This window comes from Pelodiscus sinensis, chromosome 8 (assembly GCF_052426305.1).
Source record: "Pelodiscus sinensis isolate ZL-2025 chromosome 8, ASM5242630v1, whole genome shotgun sequence".
Lineage (NCBI taxonomy): Eukaryota > Metazoa > Chordata > Testudines > Trionychidae > Pelodiscus > Pelodiscus sinensis.
The window spans coordinates 38092099-38104790 of record NC_143059.1 but is presented as its reverse complement, the minus strand read 5'-3'; the positions used below and the strand labels follow the sequence as shown (position 1 = coordinate 38104790).

At 41.1% G+C, this 12692-nt stretch overlaps 2 protein-coding genes across 5 annotated transcripts in view; one reads left to right on the top strand and one right to left on the bottom strand.

The window, feature by feature from the left end:
- Positions 1–474, bottom strand: part of LOC102457693 (lysosomal acid lipase/cholesteryl ester hydrolase-like) — a 132677-nt gene extending 132203 nt beyond the window's left edge. Inside the window, exon 1 of the mRNA XM_075935088.2 lies at positions 20–474. The gene's annotated coding sequence lies outside the window, so the exon portion shown is untranslated. The remainder of the gene's footprint in view (positions 1–19) is intronic.
- Positions 1–12692, top strand: part of RNLS (renalase, FAD dependent amine oxidase) — a 138018-nt gene that overhangs the window by 92531 nt on the left and 32795 nt on the right. For all 4 annotated transcript variants that reach the window (XM_075935090.1, XM_075935089.2, XM_006121453.5 and 1 more), the window contains one exon: positions 4218–4391. In XM_075935090.1, coding sequence (XP_075791205.1) covers positions 4218–4391 — 174 coding nt within the window. The remainder of the gene's footprint in view (positions 1–4217; positions 4392–12692) is intronic.

Genomic DNA, 12692 nt, shown 5'->3' with positions numbered 1-12692 from the left:
ATACACACATCTTGCTTACCAGGTGTCTGTCCATTTTCCACACAAAGATCCTGGTAGGTCTATGATTCCTATAAACCTCCTGATATCTTCAGGGTCTATGTGGCATAGTCTGTTTCCTTAACTCACAAACCATTTCACTCCCCTGCTTTGGGGAATAAATCACTTCTTTAACTGTTCATAGCCCTGTGACTCCCCAGCACTGACAAAACAGCTGTGCAACTTGTGACTGAAGTCTGGAAATAGACCATTGCCCTACTAAGTTCCCACAGTGTTCATTGGAAACTTGCTTATTTAGATTTATTGTGTTGCTTTCCTGCTTGTTTTCCAACAGACCCTTATTAAATTAGACTAATACATGCATACAGACCTTTATCCCACTGACCCTCACGTACAACAGACATTAAATTACTGCATAGCCACATTCCTAGTTAACTGCTCTATGTCCACATTAAGAAGATTATTCCATAGTTGTCTCCTAGAGAATTTCTACAACTTCCTCTAAAACAGTTGACAAGATACTCAGAGGCCCACTGGTCTGATTCAATGTAACAATTCCTTTGTTCCCAAGATGGAGGCTTGCTGTTTTACTTGCGCAAGTTTGCAGTTTTTTTCTATTTGTGTTAAAGCTGTTGCCTCATGAAAAGTAGTGTTTTACCACAAAGGTCAAAAGACATCTCTTTTCCAAAAAGTCAGTGAGCCTATGGCATCTGTCAGACTAGCCTGGGTATTCCTGTGATATTTTAGATTAAAAAAATCAATTTTCTATTTATTTACATGTTTGTTGTACAATTTTATATATTTTTTCAGCTCACAACCAGAAAAAAAAATGTAGCTCTTCCTCCAGGAATTGTCAGCAGCAAAAAGAGTCAGGTTCAATATTCTAAGTTTTACTTCTAAAAACTTAAACAATGCCTGAGTGAACTCCCCACCCAGAAATTTGAGAAATTATGTAAATCACCCTAGGGAGGCCCTGGAGAAGGGATACTTCCCACTTGCACTACTTTTCCCCAGAAAGAATTAAGACCAGGGGATGAAAACTCAAAAGCTCATGAGGCTGGGGGAGACAGAATAGTCTTGGGAAAATCAGCAATTAATAAATTAACAAATTCTGTGAATTAGACTCCCAGCCTTAGAGTGTCTTCACAATAGTTCCAGCTTCAGACTTCAGCCTGCATTTTTGAGTAGCTAATGTGCTTTAGCCACTTCCCTCTTCTCCAGTTCCCCCACTCACAGTTAGTTGTTCAGGGCCAGAGATGTCCCAGGATTCTGGCAGGTGAGAGCTATCTGAACTGATTTGGTCTATTTGTTCCCTATCCAACTGAAATGATTTTAACTTCAGTTGCTTTCTGGGAGGATCCACACCAGAATCCTTTAGGTAGGCTACTGCTGCCGTCACTGCCCTTTCAGCTCATGTATCACCTTAAAGCCATCTCAACACTTATATTGATGTCTGCTTTGACTATCTTCATCTTTGGAAAGAAAAAAATACTTGGCACAGCTATCTTAAAAATTCCCAGACTTACTACGGTTGTTAATTATTATTATTATTTCTATAATGGTAGCACTACAAGGCTCCAGTCACTAACCAGGCTCCCAGCTCAAAAAGCTAGCCCTTGCCCCCAAGCAGTTATAATCTAATTAGAGAAAGGACCTAAGAGTGGACAAGAGAGATGGTGAAGATGAGGGCAATAGTAATGGAAACATATGGTTAGAAGAATTGATAGTGTGCATAATTTGAAGGCTTCAGGGGTTTATTTAGTAAGATTTGTACATGCTGGGAATTGTTATCTATAGAGGGGAGCAGTGATCCATCAACCTGAACAAATTTAGAATGTGCATCAGCTTCTGAAATTCTGTCCTCACATTATTAGATTCCAGTTCCTGACAGACATTGCTTGATTCAGGGGTTCCTGAATGAAATCACCAGATTCAGAAGTCCTGATTTATAATCCTGGATTCTGCAGTTGTTGCCTCAGCCCAATAAAGCATCTGTTCACAGAGAATATGTGACGGTCTGATATGTTGTAAATTTTTTATTGGTAGGAGTTTGGGACAGCAGCATTACTCACAAGTGGCAGGGCCAGCCACATCATCATTTTTCCATTTGATGTATGTTAATTACTGTAGGAGTTTGACACTAACAAGAACAGAATAAAATCAATCTATTCCCTCTTGGTAAAATCTCACGGTTGTCTGGTTGCTATGTGGTATACTAGGCACTGTAGTTGGATACAAGTATTCAGTATGCCTAATAATGCCTTTATAAAAATTGCTAATCATTTTGCTTTTGATGTAATTCAGTGTAACACTAGATGTGTTGAGAATTAGTTATTTGTCTCTCCTAGACTGGTTTCTTGTCTCTTTTATTATAGTGAATCTGTAAAACATGATAATAGAAGGAGAAACTTCACATATGACAGACAGGAAAACTCTGATATCCTGTAATTGTACTTCATCTTATTATCTAATAACTTAATTTCTCAAATATTTTGTTGACTATGTATGCTAGCAGTACAAAAATATCAGTCTGTTTACTGTAGCTCAGTAAATATTGTGGTGTAAACAGTAAAAATTTCTCCAATATTTTATAAAGATTACATAAGGGTGAAAATCAAACTAATTAAAGATGGGAAAAGAGAAGAGTTGTAACAGAAAAATTGATTTAGAATTGGACTAAAAGCTTCTAAATAAGTTTAAAATACACACAGCTAACAGAATAATATTTTATTTTAAAAAACTTTAAAAAATAACAAATAGTCTTGCAGCACCTTCCTTTGGATATTTTTCTATATCCTTTTTATTGTGATGGTAGGTTACTTCTTGACTTTTGCCCAAGGTGCACTTGTCTCTTTATTGCCCCTCGTTTATCAAGTTGTTTGTTATTTGTCTACACTAGAGCTCAGGTTTATAATAAAAAGTTAAAATAGGATGAGGATGGAAGACACTGAACTAGATGGACTGAGAGTAATTCCTTTGTTTTAGGGGTGGGCAAATTCCGGCACACGGGCCAGATCCAGTCCCCAGGGTTAATCCCTCATGGGCCCCCACCACTATGTTTATATGTGCCTCTGCAGGTATCAGACGATTGCAGCACGCATTGGTTGCAAATCACCGTTTGTGGCCAATGCGAGCGGCAGGAAGTGGCATCCTGATCCATGCTGCTTCCCATTGCTCACATTGTCCACAAACAGCAATTCACAGCCAGCGAGAGCTGTGATTGTCAGATAGCTGTGTAGCAGCAGTGGCCCACCAGGGACTAACCCTGGTGAACTACTGCCATTTTATTGCCCACCCGTTCTAGGATTTGCAGTTCTTCCTATTGCTCGCCATGAATTGTGGTGTTTGAATGTGCTGTGGAGTTGGACTTGGAAGACATAAAGGCACTGGCAGCCATGAGTGCCAATAAATGACAAAAATGTTTCCCACTGTTCTTCTGAAACATAATCTCCGTCAGCCAGTGACTGTCAGTGCTTCATGCTGTGTGCCCAACCCAATGTTCTTGCTGGCCCATCCCCTCACAGTACCCATTCTTCTCAGTGTACTTCACCTTATGGGTCAGTAGCTCTCTCGGTGGTTCAGTACACTTCTTATTTACCCCCCATGAGACCTAACGCCTAATTCAGTAAAGCACTTAAGCGCGTGCTTACCTTCAAGTGTATACTTAAATCCCATTGAAGTCAGTAATAATTAACACTGATGGCAGTAAGCGCAACCAAGCTTTGTAGAAATGGGACAGACTGGAGAATCAGGACCAAAAATCACTATTTTTTCCAAAGTTTCAAGGGTTCCTAGATAAAGAATCTGTTTCTATGTACAACTATTTTGTTTAGGCAGTTACATAACAATAGTGTATTGGCCACTAAGTGCCTTATTCTGCAGCTCTGACACACACGGAGTAGAATTTTCTCATATGAGTAATCCCACTAAACACACCAGAGCTAAGGGCTCTAGAATCAGACTTTTCTCATAAAAGGTATATGTCAGTGTCAGCTACTGGAAAAATAACAAAATGTGAGTGCATCGAGGATGCAATTAATACTGTACCTCTAAAATGTTTGGATAAATCACGCAGAAAGAATAAGAAGCTTTTAATATTAAATGATAAACAGACTTTGAGTATCCTAGTCCTGTTTTAGGAAAAGATTAATCAGCTTAGCTATCATATTCACAAGTTTAATGCTCTAAGAGAAAAGTGATTGTCTACTTTTTTTCCACAGTAATTAAGGAAAGTCAAAAGCAGCAACTGGAATCTGTGAGCTACTCCTCTCGCTACGCTCTGGGACTCTTTTATGAAGCTGGCACATGGATTGATGTCCCCTGGGCTGCACAGTACATCACCAATAATCCCTGCATACGCTTCATCTCCATCGATAATAAGAAGCGCAATATAGGTCAGTGCTCCTATTATTTCCCTTAAACACAGTAACAATAGAGGGCGTAGATCATGAAAAATGCTGTTTAATTGAGTGTTGCTATTCTGAACAGAGCAAGTATTTAACTCCAAGTCACAGGGGATAAAATTTAATGTCACATTTGGCCTGTAATAAAAATGCACTATGAAACCAGGGAATTTTTCAGAAAATCATCACCCAGCACATGGTTTGTATTACTGAGTTTATGAAAACAGTGTCACAGGATTTAAAACATCAGAATTTTACTATTCCAAGAAATAGTCTTCATTCTATTATTTAAACATTACAACTCTTGAGCTTTCTATTGAGTATGCTTGGAACTGTTAATGAATTATATAATCAAGCCTGAACAGTCTAATTCAGTGCTAACCAGTTTATTTTTCATCATGGAAAATCCTTGAGATTACAGTATGCACAGTATTACCTCACAAGACTACTTTGCAGAGTGCTGCTTAAGAGCTTAGTAGGCATTCTGTGAGGCTTACACTTCTCATCTCTTTGTTGAAGATGATCATAAAACAGATATTATACTATACTTATTAACCATCATTATTAGTAAGAATCCCATGGGAAAACTACAATACTTGGATCATGTTAAAAGTAACTGTGGACAACTTTCTAATATGATTTTTTTGTGAGCCATTAATCTTTTGGGGAAGGGGAGCATTGGGAGGATTTTTAGGGGTTTTTTTTAATTGGAAGAAGGGCAGAATGTGAATCCTCTGTTGCTGGAATTGTTGAAAAATAAAAATTGGTATAAATTTGGGTATGTCTACACTTGCAGCCTAATTCGAAATAGGCCTGCAAATGTAGGCATTTGGAATTGCAAATCAAGCCCGGGATTTAAATATCCCGCGCTTGATTTGCATCTTCCCGGTCGGGCGCCATTTTTTGAAATTGACTACACACGGTAATGAAATGGGCATTTGAAATAAAGCCCTATTTCGAACTACCTGTTATTCCTTCTGCAATGAGGTTTAACAGGTAGTTCGAAATAGGGTTTTATTTCAAACTCCTGTTTCACTGCCACTTGTAGACGTGGGCAGTTATTCTGGGCTTGTCAATTTCAAAAATCAATTTCAAAAATATTTAAATCCTGGGCTTGATTTGCAATTCCGAATGCCTACATTTGCAGCCCTATTTCGAATTAGGCTGCAAGTGTAGACATACCCTTTGTTATCACTAGATAGTGGCAAAGTGAGGTTCTAACTACCTTGGTTAAACTCCTTGCACATGTATCTGGTGGAGTTTCTTAGAATATCCCAACTACACAGCTATTAAAAAAAAATCTGTGACATCCGCCATCTAGTAGATTGAGCTAGCAGTAAAGAGATCTGAATTCATTTTCCCAGCTCTGCCACTACTCACTGTGACCTTGACAAGTCAGTTAACTTCTGTTACTTCATCTGTGACATGGAAATAATAATCTATCCATTTTTGGCAAATACACTGAGATCTGTGCTAAAAAATGCCATGAACCACTGAATAATATGTGCAATTGAGGATTTTCACAAGCTGGCTCTAGAGAAATATAAAGTAATATTAATTAACTGAACTGATGCATGGTTTTATGTGCAAGCTGAACCTAGAAATATTTCTTTCTAATCTATCTTGTTCAGTCTGGACTGACTGGCTACGTCTACACTGGCCCCTTTTCCGGAAGGGGCATGTAAATTTCACTAGTCGTCGTAGGGAAATCCGCGGGGGATTTAAATATCCCCCGCGGCATTTAAATAAAAATGTCCGCCGCTTTTTGCCGGCTTTTAAAAAAGCCGGAAAAGAGCCTCTACACTGCCCCCGATCCTCCGGAAAAAGGGCCCTTTGAAGTAGGAATAAGACCCTCCAGAAAAGGGCGCTTTTTCCGGAGGATCGGGGCCAGTGTAGACGCTCTTTTCCGGCTTTTTTAAAAAAGTAACTTTTTATTTAAATGCCGCGGGGGATATTTAAATCCCCCGCGGATTTCCCTACGACGACTAGTGAAATTTACATGCCCCTTCCGGAAAAGGGGCCAGTGTAGACGTAGCCCATATATATATATACTGATCAGCATCTTTCCATGCAAGTTCCTCAGAATACATCTCTGGGGTTTCCCAAACACCAACAATATTATATAAAGCAATCATATCAGAAAGACTGAATTCATTTTCCTTATACTAGTCAAATACATGAACATTTAAAACTGTTATTGTATTAGTTATCTTCGGGAGTGAGGCAACCCGTTCTTTAGCATTATTATTGTGGGAAAGCTGTGGCAATGAAATGATCTCATATTTCCCTCAGGCAGCAAGAAAACCAGAAGTTGTTCTATTTACTGGTGTAAAGGTACAGCTGTGGGCCAGCTGCCTGGAAAGGCTTGCCTCCTACTTATATAGTTTTCACCATTTCTAACTCTAGCATCCCCAAATAATACAGCTGTCAAGTAGGTCTCAAAGAAAGAGAAAGAGGGGCCATTCCTGAGATATCCCAGGTGCAGCTCATGTGAGATGATTAAAGATCACCATCTGGACCTTGATCTGAATCCAGTACTGAACAAGGAGCCAGTGTAACATCATAAGTTCAAAAACGGTGTGCTTAAATCTTGCTGTGCTGCTGTTGCCTGCTGAAACTTCCTGGTTTTCTCTTCCATCCTCACATTTACAGTAGCTAATTGTGGTGGTCAGGCGTGGAGGTGAGAAACGTCTGAATTCATGTGACCATGTCTTCTCTTGGCCACTGTGGATGACCATAGGCATTTCTTGTCAGTGTTGCTATTTTGATGTCCAGGAGCACAAGCAGCCAAAAAAAAGTCAAGTCTTTGCATGACATTGAAGATCAGCGGGTGATGATCCTGAAAGTGATGATTGTAGTCTGGGCCATCTTTCTAAGTATTTGTTTCCCGCTCCTCCTCCTCCCCTCCAAAAAAATCACTCGACATCTCTTTCAGGTTTTATTTTAGCCAGTAAATCATACTGCCCCAAGCATATTGACTGATGGTACCGTTTACTGATGGCACAATTAACCAGCTGGGTAGGCAAAATGTGATGGACATATTAATGTTACAAAATATCAAAATGTATCTGTTGAAGATGACACACTCTTTTCACTTAGAAGTGTAGCTTCCAAAATATGATGATGGTACATTGTCTAGAAAAATGCAATTTCTCAAGAGAAATGAACTGCATAGCAATTGCAGGGATAGAACAAGCTGAGAACCAGCAATTGCAGATGAACTGCCTCCCACAAGGCCTCATTACAACATATAAACAGCCAGCCAACCCTCTCTTTGTACTTTGTTTCTTGTTAACTTGAATTTTAGAAATTTCAACTTTGTTCCAAGAAAACTAGTAGCAGAGTGGGAGAATAATGCATGTTAGCAAGGAAAGAAAAATATTTTTGATTGTGGGCGCTCCTGCATAGTATGGGAGGTTAGAAAGACGTGCCCTTTCTGTATTTATTAAGGATATTTTAATAAATAGAAATATAAACATCTAAATCACACAAGTAAACTGTCAAGAAGAGATTCTCATTTCTTTAGGCATATAAACAACTTCTAATGTTATTGGGAATATTGATAATTACACACACACATAGCATTTAATGTGTAATTTACTTATATTTGCAGCATAGTAATAGAAACTATTTTACATAGTTTTCTTGTATTTGTTTTAGTACACACAAATAATTCACACTTCCATTTTTCTCCTATTTCACCCTTTATAGATATCCGTTAAGTTTAAGTAAAAGATAGTGACTTATGCACACACACACGGTGGCAAATCTTAAGATACAAACAAAATGTGTGTGTGGGGGGGGGGAACAGTTCCCCATTTTTATGTATGATTATGTGTATACAAGTGTAACAAAGATGTTATATTATCTTGGTCTTACACTGCTGATGAAAATGTATTGGCAAACAGCAGAGAATTGCAGCCTTGAAAGAGCAGAGCAGCCTTCTGTTATGAGAAGCTTAGTTATTTTTCAAATAGATGATGCCAAAATAGATATATGCATATACAGCCTGCAAACAGACAAGATTATTTATAGCTGTTAAATTCTATTGCTCTTTATAGAAGTCCCAACTTTTTTGTTTTGTTTACACAAGACTTGGTAATTTTCACTTTGACTCATTTAGCGAATGACAGACGATAAGCAACAAAAAGATAAGCAACACTTTATAGTGGTGGTTTAAATTTTTACTGGTGAGACTTTCAAACAGAAAGTGAACAGTCAGTCCTATTTTTTGTTAGTTGTCTCCTATTGGCAGATGAGACATAAGCCAAGAAATAATAAAGGAATAATAATTGTGTTCATTTTAAGGAATATGATGTTCAGGTATGCATTTCTGTGCTTCCCCACACTTATTGCTTATTACTCTGTATTGATCAGGTAAACAGATCTTTGTTGTATTTATTGTACAAAATATGAAGGCCATTAAAGTATATCCTTGCTTAGAGACCCACTATCTGTACAAAATAATGTACAACATCTTTATATCCTGAGAGGTGCTGCTCAAGAGGCCCCACTCTAAGTTATAGGACTTGATCCTGCCCAGGGATCTGCATAGATAACCCTTGACTTCACTTTGTGCAGAGATCTTCAAAGTGGGCCCTGTGAACAAAGAGGAGGGAGCAGAGTCTGACCCATCACACTTATTGCATGCACTGGCAGAGAAATTCTAACCACTGACCTCAAAGAAAACATTCCCTATGAATCACATAGCTACTATAGATCTAATAATCTCACAGCCACGAAACCTTGTTGGCATCAGTTAGTTGGGCAGATGCATAGGTGAGGGCAGAACTTGGCTCTGTAAATAGAGACAAATTAATACAGTTTGAAAACTCTCAGGAGCAAAACAAAAGACTCTGGGTTTCTTTGATAGTAAATTACTCTGTGCAGTTTTCAGTGTGGACCTCATTTACTCTATCTGAGGAACTCAGGTGTGGCCTATTACTAGTTAGCCTATTCAGATGGAGGATATGTTTGGGTCAAAGATGACAAGCACAGCCCACAATGGGCTGAGTCAGACAGGGAGGCTGTGTCTACACTGCACCCCTTTTCCGGAAAAGGGATGCAGATGAGACAAGTTGGAATTGCAAATGAAGCAGGGATTTAAATTTTCCCCACTTAATTTGTATAAACAAGGCTGCTGCTATTTTCCGGCTCGAGGCTTTGCCGGAAAAAAGCGCCAGTCTAGACGGGGATCTTTCGGAAAATAAAGCCTTTTCCGAAAGGTCCCTTATTCCTCTTTAAAATCAGGAATAAGGGACCTTTCGGAAAATGCTTTATTTTCCGAAAGATCCCTGTCTAGACTGGCGCTTTTTTCCGGCAAAGCCTCGAGCCGGAAAAAAGCGGCAGCCATGTTTATACAAATGAAGCGGGGAAAATTTAAATCCCCGCTTCATTTGCAATTCCGACTTGTCTCATCTGCATCCCTTTTCCGGAAAAGGGGTGCAGTGTAGACACAGCCGGAGTGTTTAGGCCATGGCATCTACCTGATGCACTGATTCTGTGATTTCCAAGAGCAGGCTGCAAACTGTATCCTGTAGTACCTATAGGGCTGCACTAAGCTCTGCACTAATAAAATCTGTCAAGGCTTTAAAATGAATCTGTTATGTATCCTTGCTTCAGCCAAGGATTCTAGCTTCTTAACAACCACAATATCAGTTATTTCATCTGTCTCACCTTCCTGCCAGAGGATGTTGTAAAGACCAGGACTTTAGCAGAGTTCAAGAAAGAACTAGATACATTCCTGGAGATTAGATCCATCAATGACTACCAGGATGGGTAGGAAAAGTGTCCTTAGCCTCTATCTGTCGTAGGCTGGAAATGGCTGACAGTAGAGGAATCACTTGATAATTACCTGGTCTTTTCACTCCCTCTAGGGCATCTAACATTGGCCACTATCAGAGAACAGGATACTGGGCTAGATGGACCTTTGGCCTGACCCATCATGTCACTCTGCGTCACACAGCCCTTCCCCTCCACCCTCAGTCTCCCTGCCTCCTCCCTCCCTGTCAGTCCAGCATGGCCAGAACCATGCCACCTCCCCTCTCCCAGGGCCAGGAGCCGCATGCCCTTTTCCTCCCAGTGGGAGGAGGGCTGGAGCCATGAGGCCTCCCCCCTCGCGGGAGCAGCATTTGGAGCAGCTGCCAACCTGGCTGAATGGGGACAGGGTAGCCGGGGAGGGGGCACCTGCCTCTGTATGGTTGAACCTAGAGACTTTCTCTCACTGCGTGCCCCCCCCCCCCCCAGCATTCTTTCCATCTTCCATGTCCTCAGCCCCTTTCCTGCCCCCTCACAGACTCCCATCTCCTGTTCTCAACCTGGCGAGCACAGGGCAAGGCACCCTGCATCCCCAGCTTCCCCCTACCCCATCATCCACTGTGCCCTGCGTGGTTGTGACCTGAGCCCAGTGCTGGTGGAACCCACAGCCCAGCAACCCCGAGGCATCACAAAGGGCTGCCAACCCGCTGGTGCTGTTTCCTTGCTGATGAGGTTGCCCGTTCGTGGGAGGGGGCAAGGTGTACACAGGGAGGCAGGAAAAGGGACAAGGGTGTATATGGGGATGGATGGTGTAGGAAGGGCGGATGTGGGGATTAGTGGAGGCAGAGGGGTTAGGGAAGGATGGGGGTGGGAATGGAGGAAGGAGGGAGGTGGGGTGGGGATAGGACGTGTGGGAGGGGGAGGGGTTAAGGAGGATGGACAGGTGTAGGAATGGTGATGGAGTGGGGTAGGGATGGAAGGAGGGGGGATGAGGTGGGGTGGAGTGGGTGTAGGAATGGAGGCAGGGGATGGGGGTGTAGGGAATGGAGGTGGGGGATAGGAATGAAAGGACAGGGGGGTGAAGCTGGGGCTGGCACTGCCTGGGCTCAGGGGTTGGGGAGAGAGGGGAAGTGCTGGGACTGGCATGGTCTCAGCCCAGCCCACCCCAGTGACCAGGAGGGGTGAGAGCTGGGTTTGCCTACCTCCAGAGAGGGGGAGGTTGGTGAGCGTAGTGAGCAGAGGGTGCTGCCTACTAGTGATTTGTATAGAAAAATCAAGAATAAAGTTTATTAAAATTGCTTCTGCCATTTCCAGTATTTATATAAAGCATGCTCAGCATGCAGTCTCAATTGAGTCATACTTATAAACACTATCTGTGGGGCTGACCCACTCTTTTGTAATGAGGCTCACACCTGCAGATATAATGTTCTTGAACATTGCATCATGAAAAGATCCTACTTCTATTGTATATTAAGTACACTGCATAGTATGTATGTATATTAAATAATTGGACAACAGGCGGTTTTAAAAAATCCATCAATATTTACACAGGACAGTGGGAATTCTTCAGCAAAATTATTTGCAAGGCTGCAGAATCTTTATATTCTATAGCAGGGGTGAGGAACCTTTTTTGGGTTGGGGGCCGCTGACCCACAGAAAAATCAGTTGGGTTTGGTACACAAGGGAGAAGCAAAATGAGAAGCCCCTGACTGGAAAGGAAAAAGACACTCCTCACATTCCCCTCGCCCACCAGAGCATACGGGGCTCAAGCTAGTAGATTTTGTGTGCTTCAGTCCTGTGTTGGGTGTCAGAGGGCTGGAGCTCCAGTGCAGGCTCCCCAATGTGCGGGGGATCCCTGAGCCTTAGGGGCCGGACTGGTGGATGCAGCCAGCCCCTGGCCCTGAGGTTCCCCACCCTTGTTCTATAGGAATAAAGGCAGATGACCCACAAAATGGTAGCAAGTTCCCACCCCTTATTTAATCAGCTTTGCCCTTATATAAATTAAAAAGAAGAGAAGATACATTTTCATGTTTTCAGCCTCAGGATAACTCGTAAGTATTCTCTTTACATTGAAGAGGGAAGATCCTTTTATCCCTGAATACCAATGGAGCAGTTTCTGGAATAGGTAACAGCTAAAGCTTTGTCTCATGGAAGAGGCTTCACCTTATTACATGTGATTTCCTTAATAATCCCATCCCTAGTTTGCATGCTTACTATGAAGTTAATCAGAAACTATTCCTGAGGATAAAGAAATACTAGATCAGAAATCTAATAATGCTCATATTTCTCTTACATAAGTTCTTCTAAGGTATATTATCTGTACATTACAGTGTTACCATGCAAAATTAAAGAACCTCTGCAAACAAGGAGAATTTTAAGAGACATTCAAGATCAGTCTGTTCTTTTGCCAACCAATAAAATAGATTCCATTAATACTGTCATTGTGAAGGAAAGTCCATTTATTTTTCCTGTTTATTTCTAAGTTCTAGAATTTTATTCGTTATTTTTGAGTTAGATGTAATTTTATTAAATATA